The sequence below is a fragment of the Arctopsyche grandis genome, chromosome 4 (genome assembly GCF_051622035.1).
Source record: "Arctopsyche grandis isolate Sample6627 chromosome 4, ASM5162203v2, whole genome shotgun sequence".
NCBI classification, from domain to species: Eukaryota; Metazoa; Arthropoda; class Insecta; order Trichoptera; family Hydropsychidae; genus Arctopsyche; species Arctopsyche grandis.
The window spans coordinates 14,465,339-14,488,967 of record NC_135358.1 but is presented as its reverse complement, the minus strand read 5'-3'; the positions used below and the strand labels follow the sequence as shown (position 1 = coordinate 14,488,967).

General features: G+C 35.6%; 2 protein-coding genes across 2 annotated transcripts in view; one reads left to right on the top strand and one right to left on the bottom strand.

Moving 5' to 3' along the window:
• Nucleotides 1-23,629, top strand: part of LOC143910247 (zinc finger MYM-type protein 1-like) — a 396,863-nt gene that overhangs the window by 254,346 nt on the left and 118,888 nt on the right. The gene's annotated exons all lie outside the window — the stretch shown is intronic.
• sens-2 (zinc finger transcription factor senseless-2) overlaps nt 1-23,629 on the bottom strand; it is a 32,561-nt gene that overhangs the window by 8,393 nt on the left and 539 nt on the right. Inside the window, exons 2-3 of the mRNA XM_077429359.1 lie at nt 20,804-21,779; nt 19,618-19,799 (exon numbers count right to left, since the gene is read on the bottom strand). Of these exons, the coding sequence (XP_077285485.1) occupies nt 19,618-19,799; nt 20,804-21,779 (1,158 nt within the window). The remainder of the gene's footprint in view (nt 1-19,617; nt 19,800-20,803; nt 21,780-23,629) is intronic.

The window sequence follows — 23,629 nt, the reverse complement described above, 5'->3', positions numbered from 1 at the left end:
CACCGTTCCAACTGTAAATTTTCAATATATGACTTTTAAAAAATGTAACTTTGAAAATAGGATTTCACATACAACCTGTAAACATTTTCGATTATTTTAATTTTATGTCTTAGTCATAAAAGATCTGTGTCGATGTGTATAACTATTAAAATTTGTAATGTAGGTTTTATATATTTAAAAAAGAAATTAAAATATTTTTGAAGCTCTAGGTCAGGACAAAACCTCTGCATAAAACAAACGAGCGTTACGAAATCCAATTCGTTCCGCGCAAAATCTTCCAGCTTGCGTTTTTGAGAAGGTCTGCTTTGTATCATGAAATGGAACCACTCTACCACCCCCTTCAGCTTTCGCCTTCATAACATTCTCAACATTAAGATAAAGTTGTTAAAAATTTGAGCCGTCTTTTATAAATATGCAGATTAAAAGTGACTGATTAAATTAATTTACAACGATATTTTTTCTTAAAAGATCTAGAAATGTCTAGAAATTTATTTTAGTTTTCCTATCTATGTACATATTCTACAAATGATAAAATTGTTTTGAATGGTTTTAAAAATAGTTTTCTTACTTGTCAAGGATATTTAAGTACATATGAATATACAATTTATAGTACCTATTTAATACATTATATATTACACGGCAGTAGTTATGTACTTGTAGGAATTTGTTGTGAAGTTATATTTCAAAGTCAGAAAAGTTTATTCCAAAAAGGAAAAAAGCATATCCGAGAGTTAGAGAAATCAATCGCAGACGGAGTTCAAAAGTGAAATCAAAAGGAGTTCAATAAATATTACGAAGTAAACTCGGAGAGCACTGCTACACCATTTAGATTTGCCGTATACGAGATGAAAACAGATCCGAATTTAGATTTCTTTTTATTTTATGTTTCATTCATACATTTCCTTTACATTAATTTAAAAATTTGGTGATTATTAGTTTGAAATAATAAGCATATGCGTGCAGGAAATTTTTAATTAAAATAAGCTATCGAAAGGTTAAGTTTTAACGTTTTAAGGCCTACGATGATTTTTTGGTGTAGTTAGTAATGAAATTCATATTAAATGGTTTTTGAGAAAGTAATAAATTTTATTTATTGCAAAATTTAAAAATTAAAATAAATCGGTGAGAGGTGGTTCTGTGCAAAATCTTCTCTCGCCTTCTACGCTGTACGCACACACATATCAGCCGCAATTTCCCTCCGCTTTTACCGCTTTCATATTGAATTATTAAAATTTATCGCCGAGAGTTTTTTCTTCCGTTTTTTTCCTCTAGCTCTACGGTTGAGAGCGCGGCTGGGAAAATTATTGTTATTGCAGATTTTTTGATTTCTGAGCGGTAACCGCTAGCCGTAAAAAGGTTTTCCCCCGCGGGGATTAGTTATTTCTCCGAAGGAAGGAAAATCGCGCGACGCTCTCTATGGCCGCGCTCGCCTGCTCGTTCTGAATATTATATAGCCATAATGCTACGTTGCAATAATCATGCATTTTTTAAAAGTGTAAAGCCGCCACAACGGCCCCCCATGGACACAGAGAGGTTAACGATTTTATTCTTTATAGAGGTTGCGTCGGCTAATTTACGAACGAGCTAGGGGGATTTACAATTTTTTTACCACATTTCACTTTTATATTTGACAATGAATTGAAGTGATTAATATTACAACACAAATACACAATGTGAACGATATAATACAAGCGTAAGAATTAGCAGACGATTTGGTAGTATAAATAATTTGATATATTTTTAATTTATTTTCCAAAAAAGCTAGCTGAAGTTTTTAGTGGATAGTTCAATAAAAATCCACCACATCATATTGGAATTTTGTCATTGTACAAGAGGTGTAATATTAATTTGAAGTAGTTCTAAGAAGAAGCTATGATTAGGTTTCGATTCTACAACTAATAATAATCATAAACATTGCAAGTATAAATATGGATAGTACGATGAGTACGACAAAAGTTGAAAATATGATAAAAGGGCAAAGTCAAGTTTTTTTAGTCTAATGAGTTTTAATGTTTGATTCAGTTTTATTTGTTATACATGGGTGTATATTATTTTATTTGACTCTTTTGCCTGAAGAAATTCGTTGGAAAAATCCTATAATTGATCCGGGGAAATGTTATGTTTTTCTTGAGTTCCCGTCGGAAAGACCGCGAGCGGAAATCAAGATAACGCCGTTCTGCTCGCACGCGCTTTTCGCCAATGACAAAATTTAGATTGCTTTTAGGTCAAATATTTTCTCACGCAACAATGCTGGATTGAATTTGTGTTTTCCTTCGGGAAGTGCTCCACCGTCAGGCAAGATTTGACGGGAGCCCTCACCACCGCAAGGAAAGAGGAGGAAGAAGACAAAGGGGAAGGAGATATGGGGGACTTTGCGTAGGTGTAACTCGACACAGAATTCGCTTAAGATGAATCGTTTCGCAAATAACGACCAATTGACAGAAACGTCTAGATTGATCTGAAGTATTCCGGAATTATTTTTTTTATGTGTTCGAGGTCTAAATATGAACGAGGACCTCCACGTTTCCGGCTTTCAGAGGACAGCGGTCTCCGGCTGGATTGCGGGGCTGTGAGTTGTTCCCGGAATGCGGACGATTCCCCTCGTCATTGCGATTATTGCTTTGCTGCTCGCTTCAATATGCCCTCTCTGACATGTTCTAAGGTTTCTACAACTTTTTCAACGAGAAAAAATATACAAAAAAAGAAAAAGAAAATATTCTTTAAACTTTGACAGTTAAGAGCCGATAAGAACTAGATTATCATATTGGATGTGTTTACAAATACAAATTTTCTCTTAAAGTGCGTCTAAAATATATTGCAACTTTGAACTTGTCTGAATATGACTTAAAATGCTGAAAATTTTTGCTGTTCCTTTTAGTGGGAGGTCATTTGAAATGATAAAAGAACGGAGAGTTAATTCAGAAGATTTTAACTGTTGATATACTGCTGATTGAGTGGCTAGATATGTAGATACATGTGTATGTAAATCCAGGATCGTAAATTTGATTTGAAAAAAATACTTTTGATTTGGAAAGTTTCTATGGGTTGTTTTGGTTTGAGTGCCGGCGGGTCACATGTCATCCATGACGCGGAGATATTGAGAAATATTTGGAGCGGTAAATAGGCGGCTCTACGAGGATATGAAGACGAGGGATTTGTAAGGAAGGAATTTCGGAAAGCTTTACCCTCCCTCCCTCGACCAGACCGCACACCAGACCAAACGAAACATCCATAAAAGCCTCGCCGACCTTAAACCATTGAAAGCGAGTCTTCCACCATGCTTTAAGCGTGACCTACAAAAAGGCGTATTTTTCGCCTCAGAGGAAAAACGTGTTATTGAAATTTCACTCGCGCGCGTATATGTATGTATGTATGTAGGTTAAAGGAAAAATCGTATAATGTGACTAGTTTAATTCTATTGACTATGGTAGGTGAAGTTTGAAGAGCATGCTATTGTATATATGTAGCTGGTTCTTCCCTCCCCCTATACAATCACCAAGGATTACATTTAAAAACTAATATCAATTTACATAATTGCGTTGATAGTGGTGGAGGCAGCGCCATTTGGCAGTCGGCGGGCCATGACCAACTCCAGCCGAATTATTTCACTAAAATCATTGTTACGTATTATCTCTGTAGTTCAGTGATCGAAAACATTTTATAATATTACATCAAAATTAAAAAAAATAAACTACAGTGTATTTTTTAGATAATATGTACTTTGTGGTTAATTCTAAAGATTCATTTTTATGTAATATATGTATGTACTTGATTTAATTATCTCGATTAAAAGTACACAATTTTATTGTTTTTTTTTTTTAATAAAATTGATAATATGTAATATCGCTGGATAAAAACATATATCTATTTTGAAACAAAAATAGGTATAAGATTGAATTTTCAATGTACCTATATATGCATACATATGGTATGATTATAAATGAATAGCGAGATTTTAAAAGTCAAGTAAAAATTCAATTGAAACATATACAAATTGCAAAATAATTATTAGATATTTAATAAATTAAATGTAGCGTTATACAGGACGACAATTACAAGGGTGGCATAGTGCGGGCAACTTTGGAATTTTGACAATAAGCGCATATAATGCATTGTGCATTCCGTTGCATGACTGCGCGAATTGCTTTGCTTAACTTCACAGTACCAATATTTTAATATGCTGGCTGCGTGTCGGGCAAATTAATGATGATTAAGTGATTTTTTTTAATCTTCGAATGGGTGATTATTATAATTTAATTGTTTTCCAATATGTACATATGTACATATAATTAATATGGTGAATTTTGTTTCAATATAATCTATGTATGTCGATATGTATAGGTACATATGTATATTGAATTTGTCGTGTAGAAATTTTATGACCCCGTTTATGATGGTAGAGCAGTGAAGGTTGGCCGAATTGATTAGCCCGGTTGCATAGCGAATAATTAATGATGTTACAGTAATGTGACGGGTGATGAGTTGATGAGCTGCCGGCTTAATGACAGGGTAGTGAGTTCAACCACGGCACGTATACAGTGCTTCCAAACAATTTATACGGTTCGTTTTCTACTCTTTATTTTTTCTTTATTATTTATTTTGATTTGTGTGCGCACGGTGTTAAATCTCGTTTCGAATCTCCTTCGGTCGGAAAAGGTTCGAGTTTTTCCTCTTTTTTTCGCGTCGACTCGTAGGAAATGAGCGAGGTGCCGAATTGATACAAGCTTGTCAGGAAAAAAGGCGAAAGGTGAGAATGTGTGAAAGGAAATCTCTCTGCGCCGCCCGTAGGCATTATTTGATGTGTTTTATTTTTGATTTGCTTGCTTTTTTCTGAGATAGGTTTCTCTGCTTTATTTATCGCACTCTTTCCCGGCCGTGCTCCCTTATTATATACAAACAGAACAACACGAAAAAAGTCTCTACGCGTCAGTTTTCCAGTTTTTTTTCAATAATACTGGATAGTTCTCTATTTTTATGTGGTACAGATAATTACGAAAAGACTTAATTATATGTAAACAAGTTATTTTTTATTTAGAAACCAGCTTATGCATATAGCAATATAATATATAATAATATACTTTAACTACAATAAAATGTGAATTGACATCCATTATCTGTAGAATTTATCTGTATCTAATCATATTTAGTGATCTTATAATAATAATAATAATAAATTAAAATTCAATCATGATAAAGGTTGATTGTTTGAAAATTTTATTTTTATTCGCCTCTAGTAATTATTAGATACAATTTTAGTGATTTATAATAGTTTGATATCATTACTTGTTTACATATATTATATTATACATATTAAACATATTAAAATCAGTTAAAATTTCGAGACGAATTTTTTCACGATTACACAACATCATCTATTGATACATCGTAAAAGTAAAAAGGGGTTTACCTATACGATATTAGTAACACGTTATTTCCAAATGACAAAATTAAAAATGTGAACTTTCAGAAAGCAATAGAAGTTCACATTTTTCTCTAATGTTTTGATTATTTACTAGACCATTACATATGTTTCTAAAAAATATATCAATATTATTTTCAAGTAGGTAAGAAAATCGTATAGCATTTGTGGAAATAAAATTGTTTTTATTTTATTTAACGAAGTGGAGTATGGTTTTGGGTAGGATTGGTTAGGATGATTTCGGATCCGATCGCGTAAAGCTGAGTCGTGCAGTGTGTGGTGGGTGGTTGGGTGGTTGGGTGGATGGCGTACGGTGTGAAACGAATTCCCGCGGGTCGTTAGCAGTCCGAATTCTGCGTGAATCATAATAGACTCGCGCGAAGGGGAGGCGAAGTTGAGACTGGAACCACCCCATTCACCACCCACTCATTCCACCAATCGGTGACCTTTGCTCAAATTCACCTGACGTCATAAATCATTCGAATTTTCAACAGGTCATTTAATTATTAAGAAGATCAGGGCTCGAAGGTTGACGGCGATCGACAGAAGGCAAAGTATATTTGGCAGTTACAAAGTCACTATTGTATTGTTTTTATTTTATATTTAAAATAAATGCGTGACAATTAACTTTGAATGGCAATTTACTTTCGAAAATTTTCACCGCGCATTCAATTGTTTTTATTTTACACACTTTTGCTTTGCTTCATTTATAAGTTTGTTAGCAGTATAAAATTTATGAGCTATTTTTACTTTGTGTTGTTGGTAAAATTGTTGAAAGCATAATCGACGTTTATTCAGAAATCATTATAATTATTATCATCATCAGTCACTCAACATCCACTGTTAGATGAAGGCATCTACAACATGCTTCTATTCGACTCTGTTTTAGTCACCTTTCATCTATCTTAACCCACACATTTTACTCCTTTTAAATTAAGTCCCATCTTCCTTTCATCCTTTTAAATTAAGTAAGATTACTGTAAAAATATTTTTTTTGTTTCTTAGTGATCCTTTTAGTAATATTCTATTATTACTAAATAAATACTTTATAATTACAATTTTCCAAAGTTTTCCTTTTGCAGATTTCCAAATATGAAAACTGTACCGAAAACATTTATTCGCAATATATGTATGTATTATTTTAAATACATTTACACATGATACATAGGAACAACTTTCATGTTAAAAAATTTGGACAAGTATTTAGAACAAAAGTTGATAGAAGCAAATGTGTATTTTATTTTATTTTATTTATTGAAAAATCAACAGACAACAGGATGTAGATATGTATAAAAAACAAATAGTTAATATATAATATATGTAACTTCCGAGTCCAATAACAGATTTTTACAAATATTATAAAAAAAATGAAAAAGATAAATATAAGGAAAACAAATGAAAAAGAAAAGAATAAAGGCTATAACATGACAAAATAGAACATTGCATAATTAAACTATAGTATGAAAATATTGGAAAAAGGTTATAAAATATAATATAAGAAGAAATTGAAATTTACAAATATAAAACAAATGAAAAGGAATAGAATGAAAGCTATAACATGATTAAATAGTATTATGTACGATATTATTCGGATCTACTATGTATAATCAATAGTTATCGACGGGGAGATCGTAGACAAGAATTTTGTAAAACTCGTACTATATCTAAATTATTCATGTATGTAGAATAGTAACTGATGTCATACCTTTACAATAGTGAGCGGAAATTCAATCGCTTCAAACATTACATAAACAGGTGCGAGACACACTCGGAAGCGATTCTAAGTTGAGAGTGGTGTGGTTTGTTATTGCGTGCGCGTTAATCATATTAAGTCGCGGCTGGATTTAACCGCCTTACAACCGCCCATCAAATATTTATTATGATAATAAAAATATTTGCCGAGCATTTAAAAGGGTATTTTCGCGGGGCGAAAATCACGCGGTGACATGTGCGCCAACTTATTATTACAGCGCACATGTTAGCACCGCTCTCTTCGCTTTTGTTTTTTTCCGCCACACCCGGTACTTTTGCCTCAGTATGGGATCGGGTAGGTGTTGGGTGGCTTTCGACGGCAAATTGGGGCCGTGCAAAATTGGATTTGAGTTGTAACTATTGGGCGGGTCTGGTTACTAATCCCGGCTACTTTTTAATATCTGATTGTTTCGCTCGCGCTCCCCTCGCGCCTGGGTGTTTAGGGGTGGTCGGAAGCTTTGTGGGGATCGAAAGAGTGCTTTTTGAATTGCGTTGAAGATTAGCGACGATGTTCTTTTTAGTCTGTAATGTATGTATGTATGTACAATGTGTTGCAAAATTGCTATCCGTTTCGGTGTTGGGATGCATTTAAGTTGAGGATTAATATTTGCACTGTAAGTAGTCAATGACTAGGGGGAAGATATACACATAATAAAGTTATTTAAAGGTGTAATAATTATATTCATGACTCATGACGTATATTGAAGGCTGTGATCCATTATAAAAGTGATAGAATGTGAACATATGGTCCATTTCATTTCATTCCATATGTACATACGTATGTATGTACATAATAGGGATTGCAATTTATTTTAAAATTTCATTTACCGGTAAACGGTAAAAAAATTTCCCACTACCGGTATACTGGTATTTACCGATAAATGAAAATAATTTTTTTTCGTGAAAATTAACCACATCTATGGTTAATTTTCCTAATAAAGTTAGCCTAAATTAATTCATAAATAATAAATGTCAGGTGAATAATGTCATATAAATGTATAAAGTTTCATTCTATTAATAATATTTATTTATTTAAATTTTGAACCATTTGAAAGTTTGGTTCACAATTGTAACAACCGTCTGATCGTATTAATTGCGATTTGGTTGGTCTGTATTGCTACTTTTAAGCAAACATCAGCGTAGCCACTTAATTCGCGATAAAAAAATAAACGGTAATTAACGGAAATTTTTCCAGTTTACCGGTAAACTGGAAGACCGTTATACCGATATTGCTAAATTAGTACATATATAGTTAATAAATTCGTTTTTCCTTTGAATTTCAAATTATTTCTTCAAAATTTCAGTAATGTAAAAATAATATTATTCTGTTATAAATATTTTTCTAAATAATAAAATTCTGCGCTTTATGCGTTTGTGTTCAACTCAAGAGGAAGCGAATGATTGTTTCTTATATTGCTACTACTAGTCAAATTAAATTATCAACTTGGATTACATATAAATACATTATATAGATCGGTTTTAATTGTTAAAATCGTATTTAATATTTCCCTTTCATTAGTCAAAATACAACTTAAAGAATGTAAGTAACAAACGTCTAGCGCAGATTCTGCGTGTGAGAGGAAGGGGTGAGTAGTCTGGTGGTGGTGAGACATGATTAAATTACGACCATTAAATACGGACTTTACATAAGGAATTCTCATTAAGTCGCCGGGCATATATCAAACTTTTTGTTTAGGTGTGCGATAGCACATTTAACTGGATCACATGTGTAAAAGGAGGAGAAGACTAAGGGATGGTGGTGGTGGGGATAGAGGGGTGAACGAATATCGCAAGGGGTGCTATCCGAATATAACATATTTCATATTAGGGCTTTCGCGGTACTAAACTGAGGCTACGTCCTCTATTGTGTTTAAATATTTGCCCGTCAAATATTGCGCTCTTGCAGGGGAAGCTTAATATAATATAAATTTAGTTTTAATGGATGTGAATATTTTTTCGTATGAGAAACAATTAATTGAAAACGCCAATAATTCAATTCCTATATTGAGTATATGAGGACGAATGTATGATTGTTTTCTATGCAAATCTTTAGTTTTCAATTTAGAAGTATGGTTGTCTAACTTAGACCCTAGACTGCAATCTTTTCAATGATTAAGTTTAATTTTTTAGTGTGTTTTTTAAATTATCACACCCCTGAGCAATCGATTTTGGTAAAAATGTGATGAATGCAGTTTAAATACGTCTTAATGAAGTTTCAGTTTCTTTCATATTTTAATATTACATACATGGATTTATATAGACTTAGCTCGCGCGAATATTAAGATATCATTTATGACTGGTCGTATACATATTTATTATAATATAATACGTGGGGTGGGACAGTATCACCCCCGTTTCATTCGGAAAAAGCATCGGCTAATAAAACAAGCAACGAGGGAGAGTGCTGCGAGCACTGTGCGCAATATGATATTGTGCGATCACTGATATGCGTGAGATCAAATCAAGTGAAATGATTTTAACATGATGAGCAAAGTGGTCCATTGTGTTCGGAGAGCACTGTGGGAAATCAAATATCGTTTCAGATTTAGCACTAAAGTCTAATGTGCAATTAAACGTCATATCAATACATACATAGACATACATGTGTTCAGTGTAAATAATTTATGTAATAATATGTAAAATTTATTTTCGATGTGAATAATAGGAACATCTACGATAGTGAGTTATGTACACATATATGTTATGAGTTATATATGTTATGAGTTATATATGTGACTTTATTTCAGCATTTTGAAAATGAATTAATATATTATATATATTTGTATTTGTTGGGTTAGTTATGAATAAGGGGCGGATACTCATTAGGACAATGGTGATTGTTAACTTTGTAGAAAGCTCTTTTGCTTTCAGCACTCTTGTGACGTGTACTGTTATTTATGATTCCCCTAATAACCAAAGATCGGCGTTCGATGGATGGTTTTTTCACAAAAAATGTTTCACTATTGTCAATTTCTTAGAAAAACCATTATTTTTTGCTTTCTTGCATTGAACACAAATGGGGTGGTTTATTGTTATTTGAAAAGGGCTTGTATTTTTCGGGTCAAAATTTGAATCCGTTTTTGGTCAAAATTTATATTACATGGGTAAGAATTTATATTAAATTGGTCAGAATTTATATTAAACGGTCAGAATACTAGAACTAGAATAAATATTAAATGGTCAGAATTTATACTAATTGGTCAGAATTTATATTGAATGGTCAAAATTTAAACTGGATTGATCATAATTTATATTAAATGGTCAGAATTATGTTTACAGATGGTCAGAATCATTTTTGTCAGTTGGCAATAGTACAACAGGCAAACGTAAAACAAGTATCATTCGCATGCGCCCTCATATCGACATTGGCAGTTCGGATTGTGACCAAGGTAAGTTGCCAATGTGCCAGAATAAATTTTGGGCCGTATTGGTTGTACATACCATATATAAATTTAATAATAAATTGAGGCTAGCAAAAATATAACAAATGCCGTTTTCTTCTTAAAATATAAAATTGAACACGATCTTGGCATATGTACTATTGTTTTTTAATTAGTAAGAGGGAGAATCCTTGCGGTTCATAAAAAATATTCAACGCAAATATTAGATGTTCATCGATTTGGTACCAATGATCACAACCGATATTATCGATTCCTTCTTGCTTAAAAACAATTTTAATTTTATAAATTATAGTTATTTCTTGAAAAATATATAGGAATGAATTGACCATTTTTTATTCACGCTCTAATTAAAATCCAACCCTTGGTAGTGAACGAATAGTAGAGCAATAATAGTTAATTGTTAATTACTGTATAGAATTATTATTCATTTTGACCATTACGAAATGGTCAAAATGAGATCAGTCAAAATATAATAACTTGTATATCACAGCGACTATCGAAGAATGCGATTACTAACAACTGTGTATTCACATTCTTCGATAATGGAATCAAGTATCTTGACTAAGCTAATACCTTTGTGTGAAATATTGTATGTATGTATGTATGTGGAAGGCCCAGAATTGTCCTAAAATTTAGGACAGTTCTGGAAGCACTGAAACACATTGTTAGATTCAGTTTCGAAGATTGTGTAGCGAGTGGCTCGTCAATCATTACGACGGATCACTTGTTGACGCACTCGCGTTGCAGCACTTGATGGATCGAAATGGTCAGTGGTGTGCAAGCATGGCACGCGATACCAGATGACGTTTCTGCGCGGGCGCACTACCCTATAACATTCGTGATTTATCAATTTAATTGGATAATTTAATTTCATGAGCGGCGCGCGTTCGTAATCCGATACGCTGGGAAATTCGATTATCGAACAACCCCATTAACGGAGGACAGCACACTCACCCTCGAATCGATGGCACTCGAGTGGATATTTTCGACGAAATCAAAAATTTCATCATAATACATTCTTCGGTCGTCGATAATGCGCGCATTTTAATTTTAATCGCTCGTAAATCAGTCGGCAGTCAAAAGGCGAAAATGAAACGCGGAGGAAAAAAAGAGAAACGAATTCAGTGTAAACAGTAGGAGCGAGGGTTAAAGGGTCGGATGCGCCCCTCACAGTACTACCTTGGCGGGGACAATAAAAATATAGGGGGGAGACATTAATTTAATTACCCGTGCCGTTCACTTGGGAAAAGCTAATATTTTGTAAGAGTAACAGCCACTCTCTGCCCGGCCTCGAATTATTAGGTGGCCAGAAGTGTATCGACTCACGCCCTCACACCATAATATAATAGTTAGCTTGGTGCACACGAGCTATTTTTTCGATTGTTTGAAATACGAAAAAAAAGTCAATTCGAATAGATTTATGGTATAATGTGGGCTTTGGGTTGTTGTTTTAGCCCTTTGTTTTTTTTTTAGGTTATTATTAATCTTAATTGGACTCCAAATTAAAGCAGATAATTTCAATTAGGGCTGACGCTCATTGTTCGTTATCGATTTTTTACGCTTTTTATTCTCTCATATTTCATACACGCGATTCAATTGAATAATAATTTGGACGCTGTTTGATTCGACAATCAAATTAATGGCAATAATCATTTTAATGAGATTTTACTGTTAAATTACTTTATTTGTCTATACTACAAGAGTGTGTACAAAAGAACCTAATCTAACCTATCCAAATCATTTATATTATATTTTTTTGAAAGGTGATTTTTATTTCATAATGTACTTACATACACGCTACGTTTAATTAAAATAAATTAAATAGAAATATGCAATACATAATCTAAGAATTATATAATATAATGAAATCTATGTCTAGTAAAAATAGTTCTTGTCGCTTATAATCAACCAGGAACTACATAATAAGTAGACAAAGTTTTTACATGAATTTAAGTATTTTCATTTGCATTATGATTATATATGTACCTACCTACATGAATAAATAATAAAATAACGAACCAACGTTTATTTTAATTTCATTAAAAATCTTTAAACAATATCGCTTTCTTTGATTTTATTGTTATTTGTTGTTTTATTGTTAACAATAATAAGTGTTTGATTGACTTTAAGATTAAATTTTTAATGCATTGCGTATGCCTACGCGATAACTGTAGAAAAAAGTCTATATAGCGGATTTCGCGCAATCAGATGGCGGCCGAGTACAGGGGCGTGCGAGCGCCAAGTCAAGAGGACGCTAAGAAATCTTCTGATTTGATTAAAAAAGAGTGGGCTGCTACGTGAGTTTCCTTAATTCGCCCGGGGCTCGTGCCCGAGCCCAAAATCAAGAGTTGAGGGCGTGGAGAAGCAGTTTTCGACCTACCCGCCCTTTCTCGTGCCGTGAAACATTAGCAAAAAACGTGCTCCAAAAAGTAATTAACCCGATATAAAAATGTCCCATCCCCATTAAGCTCCCACCTCCATCTCCCTTCACTTCCCACCCCATTTTGAGCAGGTCTTCTCGGTACCGGGCTGTGATAAGGGCGCGCACAGGACGCGATGGGAATTCCTTGCAAATGAAGCGATGGCAAGATTGGAAAGCGATGATTAATAGCGCGCGAATTACCATTTTATTGAATACCAGCCGAAAGGGAAAATCTTCGCTTATAAATTCGCGCCGAGAGAAATCCCATATAGATTTACGAGTCGGGCTCTGAATAAAAAATCACGAAAAATATGGATTTTCCACGGAGCGCTTTCCACATTCAGACACATACTTTCAAATAAATTCACATTCGGAAAGGGCATTATTCTCGAGGCGATTATGCGAATCCTTCCTTCTATCCTTCTCGAGACCGCTAAAAATGAGAAATCGAGCTGTATATAGAAATATTCAAAACAAATAATAAAATACCTTCACAACCACCTATGTACATATGTATGTAAATTTGACTGTATGTAATATAAACATTATTAATGAAAACAATTGAAAATTTTGTGACTACACCTACAAACATACATGCATATGGGGCATATTGAATGCATGCATATGCACGTTTATAATGAGAAGAACTATTTGCAAGTAGATTTTGGACAAGAATTAGTTGATCTCAAATTTTGTATTGTTCATACATATGTATGTAAAATCTTCGTGGTGAGGTCACGTCCCTTAATAATCTGCCATAATATATGGAGAGAGAAAATTTTAGGTAGGACACAAGAGAAGAGGAAGGCAATATGACATGAAAAGACTTCATCATATGATATATGTATGTACATACGTATATCGCCAGTTTTTGGTAGAATAAAAAAGGCACAATTTAATGAAAGGTATCAATGAGGAAAGCATACATACATACATATGTATGTACATCCATAAACGAATACAAAAACTTGAGAGAGAAAGAAAAGTGTTTGAAAAGCTTTATCGGTGAAAGATAAAGTGATATTTCTAAAATTTCATAGATTAAATATAAATTCATCCTAATAATATCACAATTTTCCAAGAAAAAAGATTTTATACAAAATGAGTAAAACATTATACCGGAAAGATAAAATGAGTAGGTACATTGGAGAATTCTAGTAGAAGTAGAAGTCTGAATATTCCTTATCCTATTGATCGTTTGCCCACAACTGCATCAAAGTTTCAACGAAAACGCAATTCTATACATATGCATGCATTTCGAAAGGAATATAGTCGTTTTTTATTCGTATTTTATTTTTTAATAAACAATAAAGCCGCATCAACTTCGGAGAGCGCGCAGAGGAGCGCACCGGCGTCATATTTTTAATTGTGGCCAACGTTAATTGGAGAGTCGGGTGGGGCGAAACGTACGCTTTTTTCTGCATTTTTTATTTGTTTTTCTGTCTAAGTAGAGGCCGGGGCGAAATCAGGAAAAATGAAAAAGCGAACAGACACTCGGTTCGTTATTAGGAGAGGCCGAGGTAAGAGGGTGGAGGCGGCGGACGCTAATTGGCACAGAGACACGACCCAGACGTGCACCTCGCAAGGAGGAAAAAATTAAACACCAGATCAAATTAGTGCAAGCACACACACACAGTCAAGCAATTAAGCAAACGCTTCGGAAACGTATTGCTTATTAATGTTGCAATTATTTTTTCAAAATAATGGCGAAAAAGAGATACGTCGCGAGTCCAATTGGGTTTGGCTAAGTTTGCTAGCGATATGTAGCAGTGATCGGCACAAGTTTCGATACTATTTTAACTTTGGTTTATTATTATATTAGGTGGCACTGTGATTCAATCACGTCTTATGTTCTCCGACTACGTGACAGTTCGTCGCTTAATATCCTAAGGGGATTTTCTTTCTGCTGCCTCCATAGCATATGGATGAATGTATGTATTCCAAGGCTTTTGTTATATTTTGATATTGATCTCGTTATTTGTATATTTATAAGCATTCAAATAATTAATGTATATATAATTTATTTTACTATTAAGTATGTTATGACTCATAACATACTTAATAGTAAAATAAATATGAATCATAACTTATGAGTGGTTTTTTTTTTAATGTGGCAAAAGTCCACTTTTCTTCATTTCGAGAAATATTTTGCAAAACATTAAATATAATGTTTTACGTTTAACAATATTTAAAAATATTGGTGACTGTAATACGTTTATTCGGCTTTTTCGAAATTCTGGACATATCGAATTAAAGGAAGTGTTAATAATTTGTAAATTAAGTCAAACAGATATGGTGTTTTTGGAACTGAAAATTGGCTCATATATTACTGTTTAGTAACAAGGTTCTGTTATTATGCATGTTTAGATGAAACAAAAGTTTAATGAATTTATTTAGATTATTCTTAATCTGTGTGATATTTAACCTTGTTGTTTTCTCTCTTTTATGTCCGCGAAAATATGTTGAAAATGTCTTGATTGCGGCATATTATGAAATCATGAAAAGCGGGTTTTATAATTTAAAATTTAATTTTTGTTTTGGAATTTTTAATAAGTATATGAATTGAACGCAATTCTTGAATAATCACTGGATTAAAATTCGTTCGTGGAATTACAAAATAAATCAAAATTTAATTTATATCGCATCGGTTACTCAAAAGTCGCATAATTTATTACAAAATACAATTAAAATGAGTATTTCGTACAATTAAAGAAAAATTAGTCTTTGCATAAAATTTCGATTAATACGAAAGAGTAAAAATAATATAAAGAAACTCAAAATCCGAAATAATTATGCAAAAATTCTATACTCTATAAAAATAAATTTGATTAAAGATTTGAATAATTAATCTAATTCGTAATTGATTTATTTCTATATTTATGTAAATGTGTATGCAGGGAGTACGAGATTAAATGTATTATATATGTACATAAGTTTAGGGTCTTGGTTGACGATGAGCCTTTAATAGTGTCGGAATTCCGAGGAAACCAATGATGGACGATTTCAAAGTAGTTAGTAATCTAATACACAGGTAAGTTGGCTGTGGCGTGGGTGGGCTGGGTGGGCGGTTGGGGTCGTTTTGTCCTCGCAATCCAACCATTCGCGAGTCGAAGGGGTGGCGCCTGGAGGGGTGGTATCCAACCCCCGGCTCGCCACCCCCGCCACCTTCATCACAACCATTAATCACCGAACCGAAAGTTAAGACACTGATTAAAATGCCATTCGCCAAGTATTTATGTACGCTCAACCCTGCGCTGAATTATTTACATCTAACCTGCCCGCATTTAAATTTGTATGGACGTCTGCACGTACACGAAAGACGCCAGTTAGGTATATTCTAGAACATTGTGCCCGACTCTCAGTCGACGAATAGTCTTTTTCTATTGATATAAATCTGGTATGAGTGCTTAAATTTACAGGGTATGGATTTTTTGATTTAAAGTATGGCTATAGATTTTTTTTGATTTAAAGTTAAGCGTCGAATTTTGTTATATTAAGAAGTTCTTATGTTTTTGAGATTAAGATTGCATTGATTTCTTGTGTTGTTTTCGGTTTATATAATTTTATATTATTGAAAAATTATATATTTTATCAACATTCTTAATTCACTATAATGCTAAATAGTAAAAAGTATTTATTATAGATATAATATGTAAATAAGCTGTACTCTTGATATGAAGATTGAACTTATTATGAAAAATTGAAGTGAGAAAATATTGTATAATATCTACTAGTATTTTATATTTTAATGCGTTTAAATTAATTAATCATCAACATGTCACTAAAAAATCAGTAGTTAATGTTTAATTCTAACAATTGAGGGGTCACGGGCTCGAGCCCTGATCCAGTGCTGCATTCTAAACTTGTGGCATTACATGGTCGAAAAATCCAGAGAGATGAGAAAAATAAAAATAAATACACAACAAAAAAAAACAAAGCAGATAAAGTAAAAATATCAAATAATGAAATCCAAAGTAGGGAATGTCTTGAACCTACAGCTAGCACTAATATATAAGAACCAGCCGCAAATACAAAAAATCCCTACGATTTGTGACTCCAGGTTGATCTTTTCCTATCATAGTTTTCCAATTTATCTAATATCATCGTTGAAATGATTCCTACAAAATTGGCCACCTATCCTCATCTGTCACCATTATCTGAATTTAGTTTCAAGTTTATAATAAGATTATAAATTTAAATATTATACAAATGTACAAAATTATCCATAGGTGTTGCCTTAGGGAAAATCCGTAATGGACCATGGTAAAAAAATCATATTTTTTAAAAAACTGAAAAAACTAGTCTTCTACGAACTTATTTTGTTTGATTATTAATTAATGAAATAATAATTTAAATCAACTAAAAACAAAGGATAATTCCATAAAAGGTTATTTACAGTGAAGATTTTTATAAGGTACATACATACATACATACATATATTTGCATGTAGACTTTTAATATTATAATTTTTAAAATAAATTATTGTGAAAAATATATATGACCAACATTTTTGATCAAATTGTATAATTAACATTATCCAGTCGAACTTCTCTAAATATTTTAGGTGTAAATCATGCTTTAGATTTTCCTTGCGAGTACTTGAACCCTTCTTGCAAGCAAATCGTTCCGCCATTGTAGCGATCTGAGCTTTCGCGGTAGCGAAAATTTCACATCAACCCCTCCCCGTATCAAATTGCAAAGCTTTCTCTTCTTACAGAGAAAGCTCACCGATAACCCTTACAATGTTCAGATACCAATACCTATCGGAAAATTTTCATCAAACAAATACATTCACATATATCCACTATCGTAGTTAGGAAGAGCGTGGGCAATATTTATGGATGAAATATTTGAATATATGTAGTTTTGCGAATCAATATTTCGAACCAATTCGATACGAATTCATGAATTCGTTTACATATGTATGTATGTAACGTATAAATTGCGAATAAAGGATTAGTACGTGGGCGGTGGGGTAGCGAAAAGCAGATTCTAGAATATATATCAAACCCTTTCACAGTCTATTTTCGCGGCATTATTAATTACTAAGTTCGGCCCTCCTCGGAGCTGGGGTCGAGGATGGGGTGGAGAGACTGGGTGGACCACCTTTTACCCCTACCACCACGAACCCTTTCCTCGCGCCCACCCCGTGATGAATTATTTACTAATTACCGGCTTTGTTGAAGGGGGATGGTCTTAAGACGGTGAGCCGCTCACCGGGAGGGGTTATTGTGGGACCCCAAAGCCCCGTGTAACCGCTATTGGATGTCGGTGCAGCCATAAGACGTTTATGGGGATTATATGCGGGAGACGCGACACGGAGATTATCATCTCTACACGTCGTTACGTGCATATAATCTCAAAATTATTGTGAAACACGTCAGACGTACCCTTAAATCTAAATTAGGGGTGTCTCTCTCTCTATGACTGATTGGGCTTAAATTAAAAAATGTACTAGTTGAATCACACTGTAATGCTACTGCTATATTTGTAAAAAAATAAAATAAATAATACTTTAAAATTTTACTCTTTTTTATATGTAAAAGATGATTCGAACAAGATTTATTTATTTAATTTAAAATTTAGAGTTTAATTTTTCTATACGTACATATGTACATAGTTATAATTAGTCACCGGAGCCTGATGGGGCCGTGTATTGTTCAAAGGTTGTAAATGCATTGTTAAAGGTTTGCCGAACAATGGATAGCACTGTGACTATCCTACCTCTAGTTATAATGGTTGCAATGTAAACCAAATTTTTGTCTCTCCGCCAACTCCTTAAAAGTAACGTATCAGAAAGAAATAATATTTCTCTCATGATCATTACTTAGTAGTTTAATAACGGAATACTAAACTAAAGAAAAGAAAATATACGTAAAATTTCAAATTTTCAAGCTTCCATAAAGGGCATTTTCTTTTTATCCTTTGATATTGTTTTTTTCATATACATATGTATGTATATAGCAATTTACTTATTTTTATGTATAATCTTAATCTACACAACGCCACATACCCTTAAAACAAAAAATACAGTTCTGGGGGTGTGTCTATATTTACAAAATTGTGTAAATAGAACCATTGGTACGATTATAATCGATCAGTCGATTGTGTACGAAAAATAATAATTCCACCTTGTGGTAAATTTCAATATCAACGCTAAAAAGGTTTCGACATTCATTTCAATTTTGAATGCGAAATATCTGTGCTTTGGGCGAATAATAGGAGCCTTGAGCATAAACGAGGACGACCACCGTAAAGAGAACAGGGTCGTATTGTGTGTGTTGTGCAGTGTCAGTTAACCGCACCAGGCGGCGCCCGATCCGGGATTACGTTGGGGCTTTGCCATTCAGTTTCAACAATTACTCCATCTATTCGGCCATTTGTACACAAATATGATACCTGGCCGCCCCCAGACCGCACCGCCTACCCTCAACTCGACCACCAGCCCGCCCAGAGAATTATTATTCGACTCGTTGTACTGCCGCGAATATTAATGCGCGCATAAGCCGCGGGTTGTGGCCGCGAACTCTAAAGCCCACTTTAAAACGCCATATCATGATATACTATCATACTGTACGCTTTGATCTTTTCAGTTTGGGTTATTAAGTGCACGTTTTGCTTACCTGTGTGGATGTAGGTGTGCTTCTTCATGTCGGACTTTTGGTGAAACCGTTTTCCGCAGTACTGGCAAGGGTACGGTCTCGTGTCTGAGTGTATGAGCAGGTGTGTGGAAAGCGTGCTGGATCTCTTGAAGGTTTTCCCGCATTGCTTGCATTCGAATACTTTTTCTACACTATGCACTGCCCTGTAAAGTTTATTTTATTTTATTGTACATGTTGATATATTGATGTATATACATATGTATGTTTGTAGGTTGAAGTATAAGTTCTGACTAAAATTTGAACAATTTAAAAGTTAAACAATTATCGTTGATATAGCAATACTGTAACAATCGGAGAGTTTTACTAAATAGTTTGTTTGAAGTCACGCTTTCTATTATTCGAATAACCAACCATCTTCATCATTTTTTTTTTAAATGAACATGAACATTCAGAATTGAAAAATTGGACTGGAATCGCATTAGTAAAGATGATGATAGCAATTTTTGAATAGATTTTTTAGTTCAGCCATTGAACGATTAGAAAATTTGAATTCTTTATCATTTCAGTATCAAAGAATTTACAAATTAAATGGGATAAATGAGAGTGAAAAAAGTAATTTTTACTACTGATCAAGTTCTTAACCTGTGAGTTTTGAAAGCTACGTTTGGATAGCTAGCTGTCATCGCTTCGATTTGACACAAGAATCTGATGTAATTTTTAATGAGATCATTAATGATTCAACTCCTCTAGCTTAATTTCGGAGACATTAGCTTACTTTAATTACTTTAAGCTAACCTCCCGGATTTCGGTAAAATATCAAAGCGATCCAAAGAATGAAAGTGGTCCAAATTTTTGACGGCAGGAATGAAATTGAACTTACAGAGTCAAGCTAATAGAAGGTTTATAAAAACGGTAGATGTAAAATCTACCATCTACGAATATAGGACAAAATATTGAATTATATTTGAAATTTCTGACGAAAAGTTATGTTCGTAAGATATGCATTGAAAACTATTATGAAAATTGATTCAAAAATAAAGTATTGAAAAGTTTTGTTTCACTTGTTCCGTATTTAATTTTGTACTAACATTTTAATGCTCAAAAAGTTATAAAAAGCTCTCATTATTATGAAAATATTTATTAATAATTATTCAGAACATATACATAACCTTTACGATGTAATAACTTAATATACGTAAATTAATACCTATGTTGACTGAGGCTAATCTCGTGGCCGAATGTTTTGTTACAAAGTTCACAAGCAAAAGGTCGTTTTCCATTGTGGGATCGCCTAGCGTGCACTTCAAGTCCATGTGGTGTTGAAAACATTTTCTCACACTTAACACAAGAAAAAACGTCGGCAAGGGGATGTCCACCGGGTCTTAAGAGCAGTTGGTGTTGTGCATGTAATTGTCTTAGCCTAAATAATTCTTCAGCAGGAAGTGAACAGTAGTTCGTAGGTCCTCCACTTCCGCTACTTTGCGTCCCTTGGCCACCGGCTTGCAAAGCAGCTGCTGCAGCAGCTTGAACAGCGCTCAAATATAATGAAGCAGGATTGCTGAAAAATCCTCTGTCTTCACCTTCCTTCGAACACATAATGGGATTGCTGGGGTACATTCCGGGGTGGAAAAATCCAGGTGGTACGAACTGTCGCGGGAAGAACCCGTGACTGCTAGTTGCCGGCGAATATTCCTGTCCGTTCTTTTGCAAACTTGCATCCCGTAAAAAATCTGCGAACGGGTTGGTTGGATATAAAAAAGATCTCGTAACAGATATAGTTTCGCTGAAGGAGGGCCCCTCCGTAAATGGGGATCGTTGGGTTCTGGGTATGTCCGGTCTCAGGAGGGCGTTCACCGAAAACGTTTCGGACCTCTTAACCGGTGTGGTTTTAGAGAGTTCCGTAATTGAAGCTGGGTGTGGGTAGGGTGATTCGCTGTTTCTTGGAGGAGGGGGTGAGTCGACTTCGAGTTCCGGGGATGTAGATCGTGATCTCGAATTAGCGCGAGGTGAACGATTTCCATCGCTATCCGGGTGGCTGTGACTAGCTGACGATTGTGGCCTTTGAATTGTATCGTACATAATAGCTTTAGGATATATGTTGTTGTTGTGAAGTGGTATTGCATCTTCCTCTTCATCGTCTGTCTTGTCTGCCATTAATCGACTGATGCCAAACTTTATTTGCTCTGCAAAAAAGTAATATCGTATTATATAATGCTTCTAGACAATGAACTGAAACATTCAAGCATAATCCGTAGTAAAAATTATCAACGTTATGTATTGATGGCATCGAAAATTGCAAAATAGAATTTTACGGATCCAACTTTGCTAAGTTCATACTATAATATATAGGCAACTAGCTGTATTACCCGGCTTCGCTCAGTGTTTATAATATAAACCGCTTAAACATGACTTAGCTAATTTAATTAAAAAAAAAAAAAAAATTTAAAAATTTAAAAAAAAAATAAAAAAAAAAATAAAAAAAAAAAAAAAAATCAAAAAAAAAATAAAAAAAAAATCAAAAAAAAAATTTAAAAAAATCAAAAAAAAAAAATCAAATTTTTTTTTTTGCCTTCTAGGGCTTCGCCCTCGGCACCCCCCTGAGCCTTTGCCTTCTAGGGCTTCGCCCCTCCACGCCCCATGAGCAATTGCCGTTTAGGGCTTCGCCCCCATGATCAGTTGCCTTTTAGGGCTTCGCCCCTCCGCGCCCCCATGATTCAAAGCCGTCTAGGGCTTCGCCCCCCTTAGTTAATGCCTTTTAGGGCTTCGCCCCCCGCGCCCCCAAGATTAATTGCCGTTTCGGGCTTCGCCCCCCTTAGTTAATGCCTTTTAGGGCTTCGCCCCTCCGCACCCCCATGATTAAATGCCGTCTAGGGCTTCGCCCCCCCTAGTTAATGCCTTTTAGGGCTTCGCCCCCCGCGCCCCCAAGATTAATTGCCGTTTAGGGCTTCGCCCCCCTTAGTTAATGCCTTTTAGGGCTTCGCCCCTCCGCGCCCCCATGATTAAATGCCGTCTAAGGCTTCGCCCCCATGATCAGTTGCCTTTTAGGGCTTCGCCCCTCCGCGCCTCCATGATTAATTGCCGTCTAGGGCTTCGCCCCCCTTAGTTAATGCCTATTAGGGCTTGCGCCCCATGAGGCTGGGCCCCCCGGGCCCCCTTCGGGGCCCCACGGGGCTGCGCCCCTTGTGGCGCCCCCTTTTGAGCCCCATGGGGCTGCGCCCCATGAGGCTGGGCCCCCCCGGGGCCCCACGGGGCTGCGCCCCTCGTGGCGCCCCCTTTTGAGCCCCATGAGGCTGGGCCCCCCGGGCCCCCACGGGGCTGCGCCCCTTGTGGCGCCCCCTTTTGAGCCCCATGGGGCTGCGCCCCATGAGGCTGGGCCCCCCGGGCCCCCTTCGGGGCCCCACGGGGCTGCGTCCCTTGTGGCGCCCCCTTTTGAGCCCCATGGGGCTGCGCCCCATGAGGCTGGGCCCCCCGGGCCCCCTTCGGGGCCCCACGGGGCTGCGCCCCTTGTGGCGCCCCCTTTTGAGCCCCATGGGGCTGCGCCCCATGAGGCTGGGCCCCCCCGGGGCCCCACGGGGCTGCGCCCCTCGTGGCGCCCCCTTTTGAGCCCCATGAGGCTGGGCCCCCCGGGCCCCCACGGGGCTGCGCCCCTTGTGGCGCCCCCTTTTGAGCCCCATGGGGCTGCGCCCCATGAGGCTGGGGCCCCACGGGGCTGCGCCCCTTGTGGCGCCCCTGGCGGGGCCCCATGAAGCTACTCGCCTTGCGCCCCCGCGGGGGTGAATCCATTGAAACGAAAAAAACAAATCGGCGCCCATGGATCGAAAAAAAAAAATCGAATCACGTGTTCGATGACGTCACCGATCTACGGACGACGACGACGACGACGACGAAAACGACGAAAACGACGACCAAGGATACATACAAAGTCTCTTTCCAAATTATAGATTAGATATCATAATAAAAATAAGATGTCGGTTCACATCAATAAAAGTAATAAAACATATATTGCGCACTTGTAGTACAATGATGATGAGTT